Source organism: Artemia franciscana, chromosome 1 (assembly GCF_032884065.1).
Source record: "Artemia franciscana chromosome 1, ASM3288406v1, whole genome shotgun sequence".
Lineage (NCBI taxonomy): Eukaryota > Metazoa > Arthropoda > Branchiopoda > Anostraca > Artemiidae > Artemia > Artemia franciscana.
This window is the reverse complement of record NC_088863.1, coordinates 8,027,921-8,053,134: the sequence shown is the minus strand read 5'-3', so window position 1 is coordinate 8,053,134 and position 25,214 is coordinate 8,027,921. Positions and strand designations below refer to the sequence as shown.

Below are 25,214 nucleotides of genomic sequence, written 5' to 3'. Positions count from 1 at the left end.
ACAAAACTGTTATGTACTTGCATCTTCACTTTACTGATTTGATACTGGTAGTCGCTACAATGTGTCAGGTAATATATATATTTTTAATAATTCTAGTTCGACTTTGCCTTTTATTACGCTTTTTACACGCTTATTTTCATTTTTTATGGCACTTGATATTAACCAAGTGACATATAGCGATTACAATTTCTTTCGGTCCCGCTTTTGCTAGTTTGGGCCTTTCCAGAATAGCTAGGACGGTGAATGTTGGCAGGTGTATCTGGGACCAGACGAGATTAAATTAGAAATAGTCTCTTTTCCGATTTGACCATCTGGGGGGGGGGGGGGGTTGAGCGAGTGAACAAGATAGTTGAGAAGAATTTAATTTGCTGATTAAAAAAAATGATTGTTCTTCATAAGTATGGCTTGTGGTCTAGGTGTATGATTCTCCCTTAGGGTGCGAGATGTCTCAGGTTTGAATCTCGGACCACCCCAATTTTTACATGAAGAAGATCCGAAACTAGATACGTGATCAGTATAGTGATCGCTGAAAGTTGGCAGACGTCTCAGGGACCCGACCAGATTAAAGTAGAAATAGTCGCTTCCCCGATTCGACCATCTGGGGGCGAGTGGAAGGACGGTTGAAAAAAATAAGGTATTTTTAACTTACGAACGGATTGTCGGATTTTAATGAAATTTGATATTTAGAAGGACCTCGTGTCTCAGAGGGAGATCTATTTGGGGGAGTTGGAGAGGGAAACCGGAAATCTTGGAAAACCTTTAGAGTGGAGAGATAGTAATGAAACTTGGTGGGAAGAAGCTCTTGGCTCTTCTAACCTTGTCAAAAATGCCATATGAGCTTTTTGCTCTTGTTTATTATTATGCTTCATAGAAGTTGATTCTTAAAAAGTTAATACTTTTTTGGAATTCATGCCTTTCCTGAGATTAATAATCCCAGGGCTTTCTTTCACTCCTATATCTACTCACTTCCTCCATTGGGGGTTCTACTCCTTTTGTCATTGTTACCACGTAGAATCACAAGGGTCTTAATTTATAGGTCTTCATTTGTAAGACCTATTGTAGGGTCTAAATATTGGAACAGGGTGACTACAAAAAATAGCCATCAATAATAAGAGTAAAAATAAACAAAACATTTCGCTAATTTCCCTCTTCTTACTAATTGATACAGACGCTGCCCTTGTTTTGTGTTTGTGCTTTTTTTCCTTCTTTTTTTTTAATGTCCCCTAAAGAAAAAATATTTATATTTATTATTTTGTGTTACGGTCATCCGTTTAATCAATGATTAGTGGGTGGATTTTAATTCTGATAAATTTCGGTGTTTTGGTTTTCGTTGCTTTTTATACTTTTTGTGTCTTTTTTTTTCTTTTCTTTTACCCGTGATACGAATTTGTCCCTTTGGGGCTTGTGATAGCAGTTTCTTGAAATAAACATCTCACACAAAAGTTCTAAAGTTGGAGTCCCTTAAAGAGAGAAGGTATAAATTGGCTGTGGATTCCGGTTGAAAAATCCTTGACTAGGAAACACACCGGGTTTTGACCATCTTCCGGGAAACCATCGTCCGGGTTTTGACCAAAACCATCGTCCGGGTTTTGAGACACGCCAAACTCACATTCCTCTAGGCTCAGAGAGAGAGAAAGAAAAACGATGTAAAGCTGAAACAACCACCGATCCACTCATCCGAGCGGTACCTGAAGTCATTTGGACTGTACTTCGTAAATCGTTATAATGGTGAATTGGAAAATAATTGTTAATAAACCATATGTGCATAATTTAATTTTGTAGGTGTTTTTAAATTATTATTCACCTCTGCTGTTATTTTTGTAATTGAAAAGAATATTAAGGCAAAATAAAGTGAATTTGAATCCACCCTAAAATGAAAAGAAAGGCTAGGAAAATTTGTTTCGCTTATAATATTATTGAGTTTAATAAAGCAAATATTCTAATTCCGTTACAGAAAGTAATATAATTTTGCTGGGCTTGCAGAAACCGTATTTCTTCTTGTTTTATGCATGTTGTACATTATTTAAGTTACATATTTGTACATATGTACACATGAGCCCTTGTATTGGATTGTTGCCTCTGAATTATATGTCTTTTTTTATTGTTTTTATTATTTGGTAAATGACGACTTATACTTACTGACGACACGACTGCCTGTCCATGGATTATTCTCTATGGTTAATTGTGTATGGCTATGCTGTTTGGCCTATGTGATTGTATGAATGAATAGGTGATTTTGTCTTTTCATTATATCCTTTTATTTAGGCTGTTGATGAGCCAATTTATGCTCCCAAATACGCTGAACTCTGTAAATTGATGTTTGAGAAAGAAGTACCCTCGGCTAGTGGAACTGGGAAAGTCAGTTTCCGAAAACTTCTTCTCGACAGATGTCAGGCGACTTTCGAAAAGGAGAAAAAGGACGAAGAAGAAATTGTATCTAAACAGAAAGCCTTAGAAGAAGCCGATACAGAAGAAAAAAAGAAAGAATTACAAATGGAATTGAACGAGAGGATATCAAAAACAAAACGTATTATGTTAGGAAATATCAGGTAAGTTATCAAAATAACTTTTTGACCTGAAAAGTACATTGCATATTTCTATCATTTACATATTTATTATAAATTACATATTTAGTATAATATATACTATTCCTTTGTGTAATTGATGTGAAAAAATGTTATGCCTTCAAGTGCAATGCTTATTACAGTTATGATTTGACAATCAGCTACTGGAAAATAACATGTTTATTCGTGAAAAAAAGTTGTTACTCTTTACATTTTAAAATTATTCTTTTCTGGGGGGTGGGGGTTGGGGTAAGGAGTAGGTATATCAGAAACGCTGCAACTTCAGAAAATATAGAATATTATGATTGAGGTTTTAGGCAATTAAGAGATATCAGGATGGTCAGACATTGAGCCACGCTCCTTCTTCTGTGCACGTGTCTGTTCTTAATAATGGTCTGTGGTTTCTCTTGTAAAAATTTAATAATTTTTCAAAGCAAACTTTTATCGAGTTAAATGCAAAATAAAGCGAATACCACTGGATAATTTACATTTAGAATAGAGTGGTGTGTGGTGTATTTACCTCCTTAGCTCAGCACTAGGAATTGTAGTATTCAAACTTGGAATCATTGAGTTTGTGCGCCTTAGAACGTTTGGGCTTATGCTCCACAATGCGTTCATGCGCCACAATGCCGATACACTCTTAATGAATCACATTAACCAAATTGGGCTATATCCTTTATTCAGAGGTGTGGTTATATCCTGGGGGTCTTAAAGCCAAGAACCCTTTTAGAATTCCCTATATTGCATATAATTTCTTAAGTTTTCAAGAACTGCGTTTAGTTCAACCATTTAGTCTTGATTGAAAGATTCTGCTGGCTTTATGAGATTTGAGATGAAGCGAATACCGCTGGATAATTTACATTTAGAATAGAGTGGTGTGTGGTGTAATTTCCTCCTTAGTTCAGCACTAGGAATTGTAGAATTCAAATTTGAAATTGAGTTTTTGCGCCTTAGAACGTTCGGGTTTATGCGCCACAATGCCGTTACACTCTTAATGAATCACATTAACAAAAATGTTGAAGTTTTATTGTGCCTTAAAACCCGTATTTTCTATAGAAAGATTATCAGTTGTATAGATGGTAGGTTGTTTCTAAAGAAAATAAAAATATAAAAATAAATTATTAAAATGAGGGTCATTTACAGGGAGGGGTTGCCACCTCGCCCGCCAATGCCTAAATACCATTGAATTATGGGAATTTTCATATTTAATTTTATATTTAAATTATTAAATAGATTTGTGTTTTTTGGATACCCCCTGGAATGTTATTACCCCCCCCCCTTAACAAAACAAAGTAGGCATACGTGACTGAACAAGATTCGTGGTACCATTTGGAGTTGCCACACTTGTAATATTGGAAATTAAACTATCACCTTCAAGCTGTTGTCTAGAGAAGTTATTACCCCAAAGATGACTTTCTTGGGTGGGGATGCTTTGGCTGGAATCTTGTTCAACGTTATAACTGACTTCTGGGTGAAGCTTTTGTGAAGATAGTTAGTACAAGCAAGGTTGCAACGAGTTGCTCTCTCCCCTTTACTTCGATAGGGATTATGTTTGAAATTTCTGCTTAGGTAAAACATTTACTTATGTCCTTCCTCGGGAAAAGGATATACTCGATTATATGTCTGGTGGTGGAAGTTGATAATGGTAGGACGGGGCCAGTGGACCAAGATTTTTCCTGTGCAAAGTATTCACCAGTTTTTTATAGCAAATTCTTGCACTTGCACATTCAACAAGTGTAAAAAAAAAAAAAAAAAAAAAAAACTATAAGACCCGCCGGTTAATCTCCACCAAGGCGTATTCAGTGCTCAAAAAAAGGGAAGAAAAAACAAGGTATATACAAAACAAAAACTGACCTTTTAAGGTTCTCGGTATTCTTTTTATATAAACTTCTTTCCTTCCTTCTTTGAGCTCTGAGGATGGTAGAGATCTACTTTGTCAAAATTCCTTTTTTGTCTTTTTTTTTTTTTTAGTAGTAGTAGTAGTAGTAGTAGTAGTAGTAGCTGCTAATAACCCTTGTTCAAGGTTCCTTGGTTATTTGTGTATGCTTTTTCATTCTTATTCTTCGTTTTTCGTTAAACTTCGTCTAACCTAATTACCAAGGAAAATTTTAAAGGTTTTGTTTTTGTTTCCTTGATCCTTTTGAGAAATTTTTAACTTTAATCTTTTTAGAATCTTTTAAGGTTTTCTTTCCTTTTATTTCTATAATCATGAAATCAAAGGGGAAAGTTTCCTCTTAAATCAGGATTTTTTTTTATGGGAAAGATGAGGGAGAGGCAAATTAGAAAAAAAAACAACATTCAAGATTGTTGGTTTTTGTTGCATTTATATTTTATCTCCTTCTGAAAATCACGCTCCTTTGGTTTCTTATTTATTTGGATATTTTAGTTTTTTTCATATTTTACGTTTTTGTTGAATGTCATGTATAAACAGTGTGGTCTTAGAATGTATTTTTAGTCTGATTACCAAGTAAAATTTAAAAGGTTCTGTTGTTGTTTCCTTAATCCTGCTAAGAAATTATAAAATCCTCAATCGTCTTAAGGATCTTTTAGGGTTTCTTTGTTTGCTTAGTCAGGAAATCAAAATTTAAGGATATGTCTTTGCCTTAATCGGAATTTTGATTTCCATAATTTCCTTAAGCTTCTTTGCTTAATTAGATGTTCTAAGAAAAAAAAGAGGTAGAGACTTTTTTGAAGTTTGGTAGTTTTCTAGCTCCTGTCTTTAGAAGGTATTTTGAATGTAAATTTTTTCCAGATTTATCGGTGAATTATTCAAATTACGGATGCTGACAATTAAAATTATGAATTTTTGTATTTCGAAACTCCTTAAATCTCGTGATGAGGAGCAGCTGGAATGTCTTTGTAAATTGATTTCCACAATTGGTAAAACTTATGAAGAAGAATATGATGCCAAAGTAAGTTACCATTCTTTATGCGAGATAACTTACTTATTAAATTTATTTATTGTTTTCTTCTAAATATATAAATATAGTGGCAGAGTTACTCCCTCCCTCAAAGAGAAGATAAAAGATGTAATGGTTTTATTTTGAAAACTAACTTTACCAGCAAACATTGCTAAACTTACACTTCTCTATTTTTGATTTTGTTTTATTCAAATAAGAACAAAAAAGCCGAAAATTTATATTTTAAACTCAAATCCTAGGAACTACGAAGTATCTTGGTAAGAAAAAAGGAAGTCAATGCAGAATATTGAAATAAAAAAGAGAGAATCTATGATAAATTTAAAAAGTCGCTCAAGCAATTAAGTAGTTTTTTCTACAAAGATTCGCTATAAAAAAATAAAAAAAAATAAAAAAATGGTGGAACATTAAAGAAATTTATTTACAAATTATTTTTTTACAGTCAAGTATTTAATAAAAAAATGTGTTTTATAGCCATTTCCCTAAGTCCGGAGAGACTAAAAGAAATTGATTTAATAAAACCTATTTATTTAACAAAATTCAACTTTTTAGATTAATAAATAGTTTAATAGGTATTAATTTTATTTTCCTGAAAAGCCCATTATATTTAATACAATTTTTAATTAGCTACTAATTTATTTATTTAAGTAGTACCCTCCTGTCTAAAGATGGCCAGTTCTAGTTTTGTCGTTTCAGCTTATTTTAGTCTCTTTTTTTACCTTTCAATTTTTACTAAATTTTCGTTGATTGATTTAGCTATTATACCTATATCTCTTTTCTTGTACTTTGCCTGAAAAATATCAAAGAATAGTTCTGACGTTAAGTTTACAAACTTTTAAAAAACTCTTTAACTTCTAAAAAGATAAATGTGGAAGGTCGCTTTTCGGACTCGACTCACTGTCCATAGAGTATGTGTCAATGAAGGGACGGTACTCATATTTTTGGTTGACTGAAGGATCTTTTGTTCTAGAGCAGTGGTTCTCATACTTATTTAGACACTACCCTCTTTTACAAACAATGCATTTTAGGTGCCCCTTCTCAGTTACCGGTACTAAGGAAACTACAGCTAAATATAAATAAAATTGCCAGTCCTAAAGTTAAAGGGCTGTTTTATTTTCTTTTTTGTTGGCCGACTGCGTACCCCCTCTATAATCTTGCATACCCCCAAGGGGTGCGCGTACCTCAGTTTAGAACCATTGCTCTAGAGAATAAAAGATTTACTGCATTCAGTACCAAAATTCAACTTCTTTTCTATAGAAGTTTCCAGACAAGGCGAGTATTCGTCTTTTTGTCAAAAAATAACGTTGCACTTATCAACTACTCTGTCGTTCGTAGTGATATACTATAAAATATTTTCAAGCTATGTGCAATTCTTTTTTGATTCAGAGTTGGGATTATATCCTGGGGGTCTTTCTGAGCCAAGAACCCTTTTTGAAATCTCCATTTTGCATATAGTTTCTTATGTTTTCAATAACTCATAATTTGTATTTTACCTTTATGCGTTTAGTTCAACTATTTATTCTTGATTGAAAGATTCTAATGGCTTTTTATAAAATTTGAAATTCTTGATTAGTTTTTTTTTTGACGGGGTGAATCTATTTGTATATTAATCTTTTTTTTATTATTTTTTTTTGTGTGTGTCTATGTGCGTGTGTGTTTTTTTTCTAAGAAGTAAAGTTATCGTAGGGAACTTAAGTGATGAAGTTTCACTTTGGCACCAAAGACTTGATTGTCTAATTATGTTGTTTGCATTAGGTTTACGAGATCATCTCCTGTATAAATTCATTTGATTTTGTTCTATTCAGCTTTTTTTTCTTATTTTCTTTTCTTATTATTTTTATCTAAACTTTTTTTCAGTTTGCTGTTGTTTACAGTAATTAAAGAATAACATTTTTTTTTATCAATTGATTGCATCCAACGTATTTTTATTTAGTCTAATCTCTAGAATGCCTAGATCAATTGATCTTCTGAAAGTGCTATGGGTTTTCTCCTCTATTTCTTTTCTTTTGATTTTTGGAATTTCTAACTTCGTTACTTCTCATATTGCTGTGGTTCACAATGATTAAAGAATATAGCTTTTTCATTTTTAAAATGATTACAATAAACCTTTTCTTTCTAGGCTAATGCCTAAAACTTCTATCATTCTAGGGGTTTTTCTCTACTATTACTTTTCTAGTACTGTACTGTCTCTTAATACTGATATGGTTTTATTTTTCAATAAATACAACGTTAGTTTAGTTTAGGCACTTACAGATAAGCTAGGACGATGAAATTTGGCAGGCGTATTAGGGATCATACCAGATTAAATTAGAAATGGTCGAATCGTTTTCCCGATTCGACCATCTGGGGGGTGGGGCGTGGGTTGGGCGGTTAATTCGGAAAAATTAGAGCACAAGTCCAAGATACGTGACTGACATAACCGGACTGAATCTGCTCTCTTTGCTGGAGTTGAGGGGGAGGGGGAGTAATTCGGAAAATTTAGAAAAAAAACTTCTCCGTTAATTCGGAGAAACCAGAAAAACTGAGGTATTTTTAACTTAAGAACGGGTGACCGGATCTTAATGAAATTTCATATTTAGAAGGATATCATGTCTCAAAGTGCATATTTTAAACCCCGGCCAGATCTGGTGACAGTGGGGGAGTTTGAGAGGGAAACCAGAAATCTCGGGAAACGCTTAGAGTGGAGAGATGTGGACGAAATTTGGTGGGTAGAATGAGCAAATGTTGTAGATACGTGACTGATGTAACCGGACTAGATCTTCTCTCTTTGGGGGAGTTAGATGGTGGGGTTCAGTGGTTTGGCGAGTTCGGTGCTTGTGGACGTGCTAGGACGATGAAAATTGTTTGGCGTGTCAGGGAGCTGCACAATTTGACTTGATAAAATCGTTTTCCCCGATTCGACCATCTGGGGGGCTGAAGGGAGAGGAAAAAATAGGAAAATGAGTTGTTTCTAACTTACGGGTGGGTGATTGGATCTTAATGAATTTTGATATTTAGAAGGATCTCGTGTCTCAGAGCTCTTATTTTAAATCGCGACCGGCATTAAATCTCTGATTTTCCTTTCAAATCAATCTATTGATTCGTAGAATTTTGCTAGAGCTCATGCCATATGAGCTCTTGGCTCTTCCGACCTCGTTACAAGTGCCATATGAGCTCTTTGCTCTTGTTGTATATATCCGTTTTTTAATCCCCGTGGCATTTCTGAAAAACATGTTTTGAGCAAAATACATCTAATGAGTAAGGGAATTAAACAATGAAATATGGCCTGGGCTTTATTTTGACTTAGAGTTTGTGCGTAGAAAGGGAGAAACTAGGGAAAGTTTTGTTCCAATCTTAGGATCCAACGAAATCTTATTTCCTTATTTCCAACGAAATGGAAATAAAGAATACTAGTGAAATGTTTTTTTTTTCTGTTTTATGATTCATCGTTCGAATCATAATGGAGAGTGTGTTCTGCCCCTTATGTTTATGCTTTCATAAAGTAATCAACAAAGAATAATAACCACCTTTATTTTATATTTAGTACCAAAGAGCAGTTGCTGAATCTAAAAGTTCGGGAAAGCAATTGCAGATTCAACTGACGAAGCTCGATGTTTATCTCGACGAAATGAAGAAATTAAGCCAGAGCGAAGATTTGTCATCTCGCATTAAATTTATGTTAATGGACGTTCTTGACTTGAAGCAAAATCGGTGGGTGCCACGCCGAGAAGGAGAAAAACCAAAGACAATTGATGAAATTCGTGGTGAATTGGAAAAAGAAAGGCTCGAAAAAGAATTATCTTTGCAAGAAGATATTATCAAACAGCCTCAGATGGGATATCCATCACAAAGACGAGATGGCGGACGGGGTGACGAAAGGAAAAAGTCTAGTAAGTCTTTGAAATTGTGTTTTGGTTCAGGTTCTATATTCGAGCTACAAGATGTAGAATACTGATAAAAAAATTAAATTTCTTAGTTACCGGTATTTCTGCTCAAGTTTGACTCGTGAGTCAGAGCAGGCTGAATGGGAGGGAATTTACCGTTCATAGAATTTTGTTCAGAATATAAGAAATCTTTGGGATATTTTATAACTGTATTTTCGATACTGTTGCTTTTGTCGATTTTTGCGCTTTGTCTCGTAATTTCAGTCTTGCATTTACTACCACCTGTTTAAGCTGTGTCGCTTAAATTTTTTATCTTTTTTTTTTCATTGAGTAATGGAAGCCTTTTCTGGTTGTTGTCGAAAAGGATAGCAGAAGTCTATTGGCTAGTCTTGTTTTGAATTCTTTAAAGCAACAAATTCTAAGACTGCAATAAAGCCAAAATTTATACATGAAGAATTGACCAATTTTTTTATATTTTATTCTTTTTTTTTAACCTAATAAGAATATATAAAGATTTTCTGTCTGTTAATATAGAATATCTTCTTATATACAATCTAATAAAATGGATTTTGGTATAACTTAAGAAAATATATAAATTAAATAGAAAATAAATAATTAGAAATAAACTAGTAAAATAATTAAAATTATAAAATAAAAAATTCAGTTATATATAAAATGAATAAATATATTAAAATTTAAGGATTAAATATGATTAATTTAATCTTAATTTGCTCCTGTAATTCTTTTTTTTATCTCGCATTACTGTTGAATAATTATTCTTTTTTCCAATTTGAAGGGTCAGCTGTTGACGACGGAGGATGGCAAATTAGCCAAGGGTCGTCCAACTATCGACGAAGTGGCAATCGTTATGGTCGGTGATCAGTTTTTACCTCGAGATATTATTCTTCATAAGCGAAACGCTCAGTTGTTAAGAATTGCTGAAACTCATCGATGCTACGATGCCCTACAATATCCTATCATTTTTTGGGATGGAGCCGACGGCTATCACTTTAATATTAAATTGATGAATCCAGCCACTAACAAAGAAATGAATAAGAAATGCAGTGCAATGCATTATTATTCCTATAGACTAATGATTCGGCAGGATGAAGAAAATTATATTTTAAAATACCTTCAATTGTTTCACAAATACGTCTTCATATGTATGCTAAAATTGAATCAGAACGTTTGCTATATATCCGCCTGAATCAGACCAAGCTCCGCTCTGAACAATACATTCATTTGCGAGATGCAGTTGTAAATGACGGTAATACCACAAACGTGGGAAGATTAACAATTTTACCTTCGTCATATGCTGGCAGTCCCCGTCATATGCATGAATATGCTCAAGATGCTACTGCAAATGTTCGTCTCTATGGTCGTCCAGATTTATTTATTACATTTACATGTAATCAATCTTGGGACGAGATACAGCAGCTTTTACTTCAAGGACAATCGGCGGTTCATAGACATGACATTAAGGCCCGTGTCTTCCGGCAAAAGTTGAAATCACTGATAAACTACATAGTAAAACTTGAAGTGTTTGGGTCAGTGCGATGCTGGATGTACTCAGTGGAATGGCAAAAACGAGGTTTGCCACACGCACATATACTAATCTGGCTACATAAAAAAAATTACTTCGAATGAAATTGATGATGTGATTTCCGCTGAAATACCTGATGAAAATGTCGATAAGTGGTTACATGATATTATCATGAAAAGAGAAATCACCAATGCAACAGCACAAAAACACACAAAAAAAAAAAAAAAAAAAAAAAAAAAAAAAAAAAAAAAAAAAGGAGAAAAGGAAGACTGTTTTCCTAAATTAGTGATTAATATAGACCAGCACTTGAATGAGGCCTTAAATTGTAAAAAATATGATACATGGACCTTGCGGTGCACTGAACGAAAATTCACCATGCATGGCCAAAGGAAGGTGCACAAAGCAATATCCTCGACTTTTAATATCCAACACAATTACTGGCAATAATGGTTACCCACAATATAGAAGAAGATCTACTGAAGATGGCGGTAAAAAAGCAATAATAAAGAAGCGTAACGGTACCACCATTGAAGTAGATAACCAGTGGGTTGTTCCATATTCCCCGTTATTATCAAAAACATTTAATGCACACATAAACGTTGAATACTGTAACTCTGTAAAGGCGATCAAATACATATGTAAATACGTCAACAAAGGCAGTGACATGGCAGTTTTTGGCTTGCAGCCCGAAATCAAAGATATCGACGAAATCGTACAATATCAGGCTGGAAGATACATAAGCAGTAATGAAGCTGTTTGGCGAATTATTTCATATCCGATACATGAACGTAGTCCAGCTGTTGTTCACTTAGCAGTACATTTACAGAATGGTCAACGTGTTTATTTCTCGGAAACCAACGTGCAACAAAGAGCCCTGAATCCACCGGATACAAAGTTAACCGCTTTCTTTTCGCTTTGCAAAAATGATTCTTTTGCAACAAAACTGCTGTATACTGACGTGCCTTCGTATTACACGTGGAATACTAAAAATAAAGATTTTGAACGTCGAAAACAGGGTAAGTCAGTCGACGGCCAACCTACCATCTTCAAAGATACCATGATAGGAAGACTCTACACCTTTCACCCCAATCAACATGAATGCTTCTTTCTACGCCTGCTTTTGGTGAATGTACCCGGTCCGACATCCTTTGAGTATTTGAGAACTGTAAACGGTACTATACATGACACTTACCGTAGTGCATGCCAAGCTCTGAATTTATTGGAGAATGACCAACACTGGGATAACTGCATCAATGACGCGTGCGAAACGTCAAAACCAAGTCAAATTCGTGCATTGTTTGGCATCATTTTAACAACTTGCTCTACATCAGCTCCTACAGAGTTATGGGAAAAATATAAGTCAAAAATGTCCGAAGATATATTCCATCGAAAACAGTTAGAGACGTCAGATATGACTTTTGAGTGTACATCAGAAATTCATAACTACACTTTAGTTATTATAGAAGATTTGTGCGTACGTATGGCAAACAAACCTCTTCAGGATTTGGGAATGCCTTCATCTAACCGTATCGCTGCTGTTTCGACACGTGTAGAATTGGATCGTGAACAAAGTTACAGTACGAGTGATCTATTGTCGTTTGTACAAAATAACATTTCCAAGTTAACGTCGGACCAAAATGGTATTTATGATACGATAATGCATTGTGTCGATAACAACGTTGGAGAAATTTTCTTTTTGGATGCGCCAGGAGATACTGGTAAAACGTTTGTGATAAAACTGATTCTGGCATCAATTCGATCAAAAAATTATATAGCGTTGGCCATTGCGTCGTCTCGAATAGCCGCAACATTGCTGCCTGGTGGAAGAACTGCTCATTCCGCTTTGAAATTGCCTCTGAATTTGCATTCTACAGAAACTCCCACGTGCAATATTTCCAAATCATCTGGGATGGGTAAAGTATTGCAGCAATGCAAACTTATTATTTGGGATGAGTGCTTAATGGCACACAAAAAATCGCTCGAGGCTCTGGATCAATGCATGAAAGATTTGCGAGGGGAGTCAAAACCCTTTGGCAGACATTAATATTGCTTGCGGGAGATTTCAGGCAAACATTACCTATAATACCTAGATCAACTCCTGCAGACGAAATGAATGCTTGCCTGAAAAATTCTAATTTATGGGCACAAGCAAAAATATTAAAATTAACTACAAATATGCGTGTCCGATTGCAAAACGATGACTCTGGTCAAACATTTTCAGATCAATTGCTGGCAATTGGAAACTGAAAGCTCCCAGTAGACTCAATTTCAGGACGTATACAACTACCTGCTGATTTCTGTAATTTAGTGACGTCCAAAAATGAATTGACTGAAAAAGTATTTCCGAATATTCTAAACAATTATAAAAATAATAAATGGCTAAGTGAAAGAGCGATTCTTGCACCCAAAAATATAGACGTCAACGAAATCAACAATATTGTTTTGACCAAGATTCGAGACCAGGCAATCCTTTACAAGTCAGTCCACACAGTTTTGGAACCAAATGAAGCGGTTAATTATCCATCTGAATTTTTAAATTCCGTGGATCTTTCAGGGTTTCCACCACACGTGCTACAACTAAAAATAGGCGTACCAATAATACTTTTAAGAAATATCAACCCACCAAAGCTTTGCAATGGCACGCGACTTGTCGAAAAAAAAAAAATGGAAAACCTAATAGAGGCCACAATCTTGACAGGGCCTTTTGAGGGTGAGGCTGTTCTTATTCCTCGCATTCCCATGATTCCAACGGATCTGCCTTTTCAATTTAAAAGATTGCAAATCCCAATTCGATTAGCATTTGCAATCACCATTAACAAAGCTCAAGGTCAATCATTAGAAAAATCTGGTATAGATCTTAATACTGATTGCTTTTCCCATGGACAATTGTACGTTGCATGTTCGAGGGTCGGTAAACCTGACAATCTATTTATATGCAGCGACAATTTGACAGCGAAGAATGTTGTATATTCGCAAGTTTTACGCAGTTAATTTGTATTGTATCTATCTATCTATCTATCTATATAAAAACGAGTTGTGTGTATGCATTGTTGTTTGTTTGTAAAAAGAGCGTTTGCATATGACGTCATTATTAGTACATATTGCTTTGTATATGCACAGACGATGGGAAAGCCAAGAATGTTGTATATTCGCAAGTTTTACGTAGTTTGAAACACATATATAAATCTATCTATATTCACAGGTGGGACACAGGGACACAACTACAATGGCGCGTAACTAATATGGCTCGTAACGACTTAAGCGCGCGGGGGGGCTTGGGGGGGTAGGAAGCGCCCCACCAACTAGGTGTTGGGGTGGCGCGAAGCGCCACCCCAACAGCTAGTATATCTATATATATACAAATAAGTTGTCTGTGTGTGTGTTTGTCGAGTGACGTCATGTTTGTGTGTCGACTGACGTCATGTTTGTCGACTGACGAGATTAAAGACCGGGACATCGGGACACAAATGACGACCGGGACACCGGGACATAGGGAATATAAATGACGACCGGGACACTCAAAGAGAAAGTGACTGGGACACAAGGAATTTTCGATTAGCAATAACCATCAACAAAGCACCGGGACACAAATGACGACCGGGACACAGGGAATATAAATGACGACCAGGACACTCAAAGAGAAATTACAGACCAGGACACCGGAACACAAATGACGACCGGGACAAAAATGACGACCGGGACACCGGGACACAGGGAAAATAAATGACGACCGTGACACTCAAAGAGAAATTACAGACTGGGACACTGGGACACAAATGACGACCGGGAAACAGGGAAACAACAACAACAGGGACGCCGGAGGGCACAGGGGGATATATAAATGACGACGAGGACACAGGGAATGTTCGATTAGCAATCACCATCAACAAAGCTCAAGGGCAATCATTAGAATAATAAGGTATAGATCTGAATACAGATTGTTTTTCCCATGGACAATTATATGTTGCATGTTCAAGAGTCGGTAAACCTGACAATCTATATATATGCACAGACAATGGGACAGCCAAGAATGTTGTATATTCGCAAGTTTTACGTAGTTAAAAATATATTTATATCTATCTATATTCACAGGTTTGACACAGGGACACAACTACAATGGCGCGTAACCAATATGGCACGTAACGACTTACGGGCGCGGGGGGGCTTTGGGGGGGGGGCGAAGCGCCCCCACCAACTAGGTGTTGGGGTAACGCGAAGCGCCACCCCAACAGCTAGTTTATATATATATATATATATATATATATATATATATATATATATATATATATATATATATATATATATATATATATATATATATATATGTATATATATATATATATATATATATATATATATATATATATATATATATATATATATATTTTTTTTTTCGGGGGGGGGGGGGGGTTCATGGAGGGCCAGGGGTAAGTTCCCATAAGATTTATAGTAAAATATCCCTAATAATTTATCTTGAGGGAGGGAGTTGGTCCATGGAGGGTGCAGACCACCTGCTGTTAGCCCTCTGGCCTCCCTTTTCTCCCTTTGGCTGGGTTTCTTTCTGAGCTTGGGCTTCTTCCAGTGCTCATTGCTTTGATTTTTGACCGGGGTTACCCCCAATTCAGGCTTGCTCTGTTCTGTGTGAGAGCACCAACTTGTTTCGTGAGTGCTTGTCTCAGCCTCAGAATTGTTTGAGCCCTCCGCCATTTCTGGCTCCAGGCTCTGGGAGCACATGATTGTTGATGAGAATTCACAGTCACTCTTCAGCAACTCCTCCTCATCCACACTCATGGCCCCTGTAGATCGGGATTCTTCAACCGTGATTTTAAGCATCAAAGCATTTTCAGACTCGAAATGAGGCATGGCCTCAAGGAAGTACCTGACGCACAACCTCAGCCATCCCCTCTGGTTTTTAATCCAATGCCTACTAGGCTTATGGAAGATTATTCACCGTGTGACAGGGCAACCACGTGACTGCTCAAGGCACGAGCAGTGGGCCTGGGGCCCTCTCTAAACGGCGGCCTTTGACACGAAAAAAGAGTTTTTTTCGTGTCACGAAGGAGACGAGTTTGGTCTCCTGTATATTTCACCTTAATCCTCCTCCGGAACTTCTTGTGGTTTAGACCTTTATGACTTACTTCTATCTCCATCATTCCATCCCTCATCAGTGTTTCTCACTCACCGCCTTAGTGGTCAACAAAGGGCTGAGAAGCACCCTAAATTGGCACCATATATTGGCAATGGTACCATATAGTCTGTGATCATGCTATGTGCCAGCTGTCTAAAATGAGATGCTTCACCTCAGATATCTGATTCTGAACCCTTTTGACAGGGCACCTAGCAAAGACAATTGAAACCGTTATATAACTATTACTAATCACTCACCACAGCACCAAGTGGCCTGAGGCCAACACTGCTAAGCAAACTCCTCCTCAATCCCAATCTATTCAAAGCCTCCCTTTTTACACCCTCCCAGGAAGTTCCAATTTCTCTTAAATATTTCTTTATGACATCCTCCCATCCCAACCGTAGACGACCTGCTTTCCGTTTAGCCTTAGATGGTTGGCCGAAAAGGAAAATCTTCAGCAATCTGTCATCCTGTCCATAGCCATAGGAAGCGGGATTGATCCACACTTTTCGCACAGCCTACTGCTTGAAAAAAGGTCAGTCAGCCGGGTACCCAGAACAATACTTAGGCAATTTCTCTGGAAAACTTCAAGCAAATTTTTATCCACTTTTCAGAGGGCCCATGCTTCAGAACTATATTTGACCTCTGTCGTCACTGTAGCTTAAAATATTCTAATCTTGGTTTCCATACTTATCTTCCCATTCTTCCAAACTTTTTAACTATGAAAAAAACACCCTGAGTCTTAGCTATTTTATTTTTAACATCTTCACGGCTCACACTATCTTTACTAATAATACTATCAACGTAAGTGAAGCTATCTACCCGATAAAATGTTTTCCTTATCCAACATTACATTTTGATCTTCACTTATTCCTAGCCTTAGCGCCTTAGTCGTCCGAACATTAATTTTCAAACCTATTTTAGCCCCCTAACTCCCAAAAACCTCTAAACATTCATTCATTTTGCTTACACTTTCATCTAGGATGTTTAAATCACCACCATAATCTAAGTCCAGGAAGGTTTTTCTTCCCCATTTGATTTCGTGTTCTCCCATTGCCTTTCCTGTGTTCCTTAAGACAAAGTCTATCAAAATGATCCATATAAAGGGGATAGAACACAACCCTGCTAAACTTCTGATTTAATACTAAACCAGCTGCTAACCTCATTTCCTACCTTAACTGCAGCAGTGTTATCCTTGTACACTGCACAAATCACTTTAATTTGTTTGTCTGGCTTACCATACAAGTATAAGACCTTCGCTAAAGCTTTTTTATCAACAGAATCAAGCAATTGCTCACGATATATGAAACAGAGCACCAAAGGTGTTCGATAACTTAGGCACTTCTTGATTATTAACCGTACCGTAGCAGCTATATGACCTTAACCGTAGCAGCTATATTCTTGTACACTGCACTAATTACTTTAATTTATTTGTCTGGTTTACCATACAAGAGCAAGACCTTCGCTAAAGCTATTTTATCAACATTATCAAACGCTTGCTCACGATAAATGAAACTGAGCATCAAAGGTGTTCGATAACTTAGGCAATTCTCACTCTCATCTCTGTGCTGTTAGGTATTCATATGCCTAACAGCACAGAGGTTGAAAGGTAAGGCAGGCCTTATGAGGATTACTAGGAAGTTTCAGGGTGTGTTGGGGTGGCAAATTCCACCAGGAAAAATTTGGTTCCTTCTATTTTTTTGTGTTAGACTGTTCTTGTTCTAGGGACTTGGGATATACATTTCAGTTTGATTAGGAAAATACTAGTCGCCAGCCGTTTTTTCATTTTTTTTTCTAGGGCGTGGTTATATGGCCAGCCTGGTTTAAATGAGGGTCCTCTTGGCTTGGGTCTTTATGGTGTCTTCTACTGACCAGATTCAAACTGTTTACAGGTCATTTTGTGGTTACCTAAATCCCTTCCTTAAAAAAAAAACCTTTCAGCCTATAGTATAATTCTGAAACTTTCAAGGCAAATAGACAGTCGAGACAAATTACGCCCGAATGGTTTTATACTTCAACCCATCTGGAAACCCTGGCACTTGTGGGTGTAAGTTTAAAATAAGTAACTGAAAAGCTCTGTTGTTGCCCTTTTACTGGGTCCTCTACAGCTTTCTTCCCACTTCTGTGAAAAATTACAATCCCTTGATTCCTGGGAATGATTGCTAAAATGTTTGACCTAGCCAAGTCTTGAGCAGCCCAGCTAAACATGCCCTTTTTTCTGCTTGTATTTTTTCTACCAAAGCCAGTGTTGTTTTTGTTAAGCAGGCTTTTTACAACTCTTTCTAAGGCTTCACATCTATTTCAATTGCAAAATCTTAGCTTTTTTTAAATAAGAGTGTTCACTTATTCAGCAGTGTATCCAGTATTCCAAACTTGGACTTACTTCTTCTATTGGCATTTGATCTTTTCAATTTGGTTCATTTCTATAAATATTGCTGCTTTTCTGAACAAAAAGTTTTACTTTAATTTTTTTCTTTTAATAATATCTTCAAATTTTTGAGTTCTTTTTCAGTGGCTCAGTTTGCTCATTAAATTTTTTTTTTTTTTTTTACCATTTATTCATCTTCATACAGTTAAGGATGGATAGTTCTATTAGAAATCAACCTACAGTAGATGGAACATCAATTAATCTTGAAATCTTTGCCAGAGAAAAAGGTTTAGAGGTAGGCTACTTTTTCCGCCGATTATTGCTTTTGCAGATCGTTTTGCTGCACGGAATGCTTGCTGTCCCTCTCCTCCTCCCCTCCCCCATATAAGTGGATTTATAACTACAAATTCTGTAATATAACTTTTTATATCAATGGATTGTTTTAAGCTTCGTTTGACTCAGTTATTTTGTCGCTGAGATGATGAAATTAACACTTATGACCAGACCAATACCATGGTGGTTCTTGCTCAACAGGACTGATTTTGTTTAATTTTTTAGAATGTTCATTTTATTTTAAACTATGTATTTAATGATGGTTTCTTTTGCGCAGGATCTAAAGAAAGCTATTAGAGGTAGACTGAATAAGCTGACGCCTGAAAATTACGACAAAATTTCCAAGAACATTTTGGAAATGGAGGTTGATACAGAAGAAAGATTAAGTGCTATAATTCAAATCTTCTTTGACAAGGTAAATATTTTAAGATAGAATGAATAACGAATATTTTTTTCTTTGTGATTTGGATGAAGTTAAAATATGTCGGAATTATTTGTGAATTGAGTCAAGAATTGGCCCTCAGATGTTATACCTTATTGTCTACTTTTGAAGTTATGCAAAGAAAAAAGAAGAAGAGGCAATCCCAACGTGAGCATAAACCAACATGTTTTCCAGTACTTGTCCTTGTGTTACACAAACACATACACCCAAAGAAAAATTAATTTTGTGGGAACTATCAGCCTATTTGATTATATAAAAAGAAATCTTGGAAAAGGCTTAGAGTGGAGATATCAGGATGAAACTTTGGGAAGAATAAGCACAAGTCCAAGATACATGGCTGACATAACAGGACTGGATCCGCTCTCTTGGGGGGGGGGGGGGGGGTAATTCGGAAAAATGAGAAAAAATGAAGTATTTGTAACTTACGAACGGGTGATCAGCTCTTAATTAAATTTGATATTTAGAAAGATATTGTGCTTCTGAGCTTTTTTTCTAAATCCCGACCAGATCTTGTGACATTCGGGGGAGTTGGAGGGGGAAACCGGAAATCTTGGAAAAACGTGAAAATTGAGGTATTTTTATCTTAAGAATGGGTGATCGGATTTTAATGAAACTAGATATATAGAAATATTTTATGTCTCAGATGCTCCATTTTCACTTTGAATCGGATCCGGGGACATAGGGGGTTGGAGGGGGAAACGGAAATCTTGGAAAGCGCTTAGAGTGGAGAGATCGCGATGAAACTTGATGGGAAGAATAAGCACAAGTTCTAGATACGTAATTGACATAATTGGAACAGATTCGCTCTCTTTGGGGGAGTTGGCGGGGGGGGGGGTGTTAATTCGGAAAAATTAGACAAAATGAGGTATTTTTAACTTCAGAACAGGTGACCGAACCATAATGAAATTTTATATTTACTAGGAACTCATGTCTCAGAACTCTTATTTTAAATCCCGACCAGATCTGGTTACATTGGGGGGAATTGGAAGGAGAAACCGGAAGATCTTGGAAAACACTTAGAGTGGAGAGATCGGGATAAAACTTGGTGGGTAGAATAAGCAAATGTCGTAGATACGTGATTGACGTAAATGGATTGGATCCGCTCTCTTTGGGGGAGTTGGGGGGGGGTCCATTGCTTTGGTGAGTTTGGTGCGTCTGGACGTGCTAGGACGATGAAAATTGGTAGGCGTGTCAGGTACCTGCACAAATTGACTTCATAAAGTCGTTGTCACCGATTCGATCATCTGGGGGGCTGAAGAGAGAAGAAAAATTAGAAAAAATGAGGTATTTTTAACTTACGAGCTGGTGATCGAATTTTATTGAATTTTGATATTTAGAAGGAGCTCGTGTCTCAGAGCTCTTATTTTAAATCCCTACCGGCATTAAGCCTCTGTTTTCCTTTTAAATCCATCTATTGATTTTTAGAATTTTTGCTAGAGCGAGCTCATGGCACATGAGCTTTTTTTTGCCAAGTTTAAACTATTCTTAGCTCCTAGCTTGTTATTTGAGATATCAATATTAGAGGGGGTATCAGTGACGCCGAGAGTCGGACTTAATTAATTGTACTTTTGGGCTAAGCTTGGATTATAACATTTAGTTCCATATATTCGATGAAACTTCATTTAATTTTTCTCATTAGCCAAGTTTAAACTGTTCCTAGTTCGTAGTTAGTTATTGGACTTATCGGTATTGGAGGTGGTATCAGTGACGTCGAGACAGTCGGGCTTAATTAATTGTCTTTTTGGGCTTAGCTTGGATTATAACATTTAGCTCCATAATTTATTATCGATAAAACTTTCATTCAATTTTTCTCGTAAGTAATAATGGCTTACAAAACTGTTATGTACTTGCATCTTCACTTTACTGATTTGATACTGGTAGTCGATACAATGTGTCAGGTAATATATATATTTTTAATAATTCTAGTTCGACTTTGCCTTTTATTGCGCTTTTTACACGCTTATTTTCATTTTTTATAGCACTTGATATTAACCAAGTGACATATAGTGATTACAATTTCTTTCGGTCCCGCTTTTGCTAGTTTGGGCATTTTCAGATAAGCTAGGACGGTGAATGTTGGCAGGTGTATCAGGGACCAGACGAGATTAAATTAGAAATAGCGTCTTCCGATTTGACCATCTGGGGGGGGGGGGTTTGAGCGAGTGAACAAGATAGTTGAGAAGAATTTAATTTCCTGATTAAAAAAAAAACGATTGTTCTTCATAAGTATGGCTTGTGGTCTAGGTGTATGATTCTCCCTTAGGGTGCGAGATGTCTCAGGTTTGAATCTCGGACCACCCCAATTTTTACATGAAGAAGATCCGAAACTAGATACGTGATCAGTATAGTGATCGCTGAAAGTTGGCAGACGTATCAGGGACCCGACCAGATTAAAGTAGAAATAGTCGCTTCCCCGATTCGACCATCTGGGGGCGAGTGGAAGGACGGTTGGAAAAAATAAGGTATTTTTAACTTACGAACGGATTGTCGGATTTTAATGAAATTTGATATTTAGAAGGACCTCGTGTCTCAGAGGGAGATCTATTTGGGGGAGTTGGAGAGGGAAACCGGAAATCTTGGAAAACCTTTAGAGTGGAGAGATAGTAATGAAACTTGGTGGGAAGAAGCTCTTGGCTCTTCTAACCTTGTCAAAAATGCCATATGAGCTTTTTGCTCTTGTTTATTATTATGCTTCATAGAAGTTGATTCTTAAAAAGTTAATACTTTTTTGGAATTCATGCCTTTCCTGAGATTAATAATCCCAGGGCTTTCTTTCACTCCTATATCTACTCACTTCCTCCATTGGGGGTTCTACTGCTTTTGTCATTGTTACCACGTAGAATCACAAGGGTCTTAATTTGTAGGTCTTCATTTGTAAGACCTATTGTAGGGTCTAAATATTGGAACAGAGGGTGACTACAAAAAATAGCCATCAGTAATAAGAGTAAAAATAAACAAAACATTCCGCTAATTTCCCTCTTCTTACTAATTGATACAGACGCTGCCCTTGTTTTGTGTTTGTGCTTTTTTTCCTTCTTTATTTTTAATGTCCCTTAAAGAAAAAATATTTATATTTATTATTTTGTGTTACGGTCATCCGTTTAATCAATGATTAGTGGGTGGATTTTAATTCTGATAAATTTCGGTGTTTTGGTTTTCGTTGCTTTTTATACTTTTTGTGTCTTTTTTTTCTTTCTTTTTTACCCGTGATACGAATTTGGCCCTTCGGGGCTTGTGATAGCAGTTTCTTGAAATAAACATCTCACACTAAAGTTCTAAAGTTGGAGTCCCTTAAAGAGAGAAGGTATAAATTGGCTGTGGATTCCGGTTGAAAAATCCTTGACTAGGAAACACACCGGGTTTTGACCATCTTCCGTCTTCCGGGAAACCATCGTCCGGGTTTTGACCAAAACCATCGTCCGGGTTTTGAGACACGCCAAACTCACATTCCACTAGGCTCAGAGAGAGAAAGAAAAACGATGTAAAGCTGAAACAACCACCGATCCACTCATCCGAGCGGTACCTGAAGTCATTTGCACTGTACTTCGTAAATCGTTATAATGGTGAATTGGAAAATAATTGTTAATAAACCATATGTGCATAATTTAATTTTGTAGGTGTTTTTAAATTATTATTCACCTCTGCTGTTATTTTTGTAATTGAAAAGAATGTTAAGGCAAAATAAAGTGAATTTGAATCCACCCTAAAGTGAAGAGAAAGGCTAGGAAAATTTGTTTCGCTTATAATATTATTGAGTTTAATAAAGCAAATATTTTAATTCCGTTACAGAAAGTAATATAATTTTGCTGGGCTTGCAGAAACCGTATTTCTTCTTGTTTTATGCATGTTGTACATTATTTAAGTTACATATTTGTACATATGTACACATGAGCCCTTGTATTGGATTGTTGCCTCTGAATTATATGTCTTTTTTTATTGTTTTTATTATTTGGTAAATGACGACTTATACTTACTGACGACACGACTGCCTGTCCATGGATTATTCTCTATGGTTAATTGTGTATGGCTATGCTGTTTGGCCTATGTGATTGTATGAATGAATAGGTGATTTTGTCTTTTCATTATATCCTTTTATTTAGGCTGTTGATGAGCCAATTTATGCTCCCAAATACGCTGAACTCTGTAAATTGATGTTTGAGAAAGAAGTACCCTCGGCTAGTGGAACTGGGAAAGTCAGTTTCCGAAAACTTCTTCTCGACAGATGTCAGGCGACTTTCGAAAAGGAGAAAAAGGACGAAGAAGAAATTGTATCTAAACAGAAAGCCTTAGAAGAAGCCGATACAGAAGAAAAAAAGAAAGAATTACAAATGGAATTGAACGAGAGGATATCAAAAACAAAACGTATTATGTTAGGAAATATCAGGTAAGTTATCAAAATAACTTTTTGACCTGAAAAGTACATTGCATATTTCTATCATTTACATATTTATTATAAATTACATATTTAGTATAATATATACTATTCCTTTGTGTAATTGATGTGAAAAAATGTTATGCCTTCAAGTGCAATGCTTATTACAGTTATGATTTGACAATCAGCTACTGGAAAATAACATGTTTATTCGTGAAAAAAAGTTGTTACTCTTTACATTTTAAAATTATTCTTTTCTGGGGGGTGGGGGTTGGGGTAAGGAGTAGGTATATCAGAAACGCTGCAACTTCAGAAAATATAGAATATTATGATTGAGGTTTTAGGCAATTAAGAGATATCAGGATGGTCAGACATTGAGCCACGCTCCTTCTTCTGTGCACGTGTCTGTTCTTAATAATGGTCTGTGGTTTCTCTTGTAAAAATTTAATAATTTTTCAAAGCAAACTTTTATCGAGTTAAATGCAAAATAAAGCGAATACCACTGGATAATTTACATTTAGAATAGAGTGGTGTGTGGTGTATTTACCTCCTTAGCTCAGCACTAGGAATTGTAGTATTCAAACTTGGAATCATTGAGTTTGTGCGCCTTAGAACGTTTGGGCTTATGCTCCACAATGCGTTCATGCGCCACAATGCCGATACACTCTTAATGAATCACATTAACCAAATTGGGCTATATCCTTTATTCAGAGGTGTGGTTATATCCTGGGGGTCTTAAAGCCAAGAACCCTTTTAGAATTCCCTATATTGCATATAATTTCTTAAGTTTTCAAGAACTGCGTTTAGTTCAACCATTTAGTCTTGATTGAAAGATTCTGCTGGCTTTATGAGATTTGAGATGAAGCGAATACCGCTGGATAATTTACATTTAGAATAGAGTGGTGTGTGGTGTAATTTCCTCCTTAGTTCAGCACTAGGAATTGTAGAATTCAAATTTGAAATTGAGTTTTTGCGCCTTAGAACGTTCGGGTTTATGCGCCACAATGCCGTTACACTCTTAATGAATCACATTAACAAAAATGTTGAAGTTTTATTGTGCCTTAAAACCCGTATTTTCTATAGAAAGATTATCAGTTGTATAGATGGTAGGTTGTTTCTAAAGAAAATAAAAATATAAAAATAAATTATTAAAATGAGGGTCATTTACAGGGAGGGGTTGCCACCTCGCCCGCCAATGCCTAAATACCATTGAATTATGGGAATTTTCATATTTAATTTTATATTTAAATTATTAAATAGATTTGTGTTTTTTGGATACCCCCTGGAATGTTATTACCCCCCCCCCCCCCCCTTAACAAAACAAAGTAGGCATACGTGACTGAACAAGATTCGTGGTACCATTTGGAGTTGCCACACTTGTAATATTGGAAATTAAACTATCACCTTCAAGCTGTTGTCTAGAGAAGTTATTACCCCAAAGATGACTTTCTTGGGTGGGGATGCTTTGGCTGGAATCTTGTTCAACGTTATAACTGACTTCTAGGTGAAGCTTTTGTGAAGATAGTTAGTACAAGCAAGGTTGCAACGAGTTGCTCTCTCCCCTTTACTTCGATAGGGATTATGTTTGAAATTTCTGCTTAGGTAAAACATTTACTTATGTCCTTCCTCGGGAAAAGGATATACTCGATTATATGTCTGGTGGTGGAAGTTGATAATGGTAGG

At 36.2% G+C, this 25,214-nt stretch overlaps 2 protein-coding genes across 2 annotated transcripts in view; both read left to right on the top strand.

The window, feature by feature from the left end:
• The window catches only part of LOC136025011 (histone-lysine N-methyltransferase, H3 lysine-79 specific-like), a 469,133-nt gene that overhangs the window by 74,592 nt on the left and 369,327 nt on the right, over positions 1 to 25,214 (top strand). The gene's annotated exons all lie outside the window — the stretch shown is intronic.
• On the top strand, positions 18,962 to 24,270 carry LOC136041643 (eukaryotic translation initiation factor 4 gamma 3-like). The gene is made up of 3 exons (XM_065726382.1): positions 18,962 to 19,132; positions 23,260 to 23,543; positions 24,087 to 24,270. Exons 1-3 carry the CDS (start codon positions 18,965 to 18,967, stop codon positions 24,268 to 24,270), a joined length of 636 nt encoding a protein of 211 aa, XP_065582454.1. The 5' UTR covers positions 18,962 to 18,964.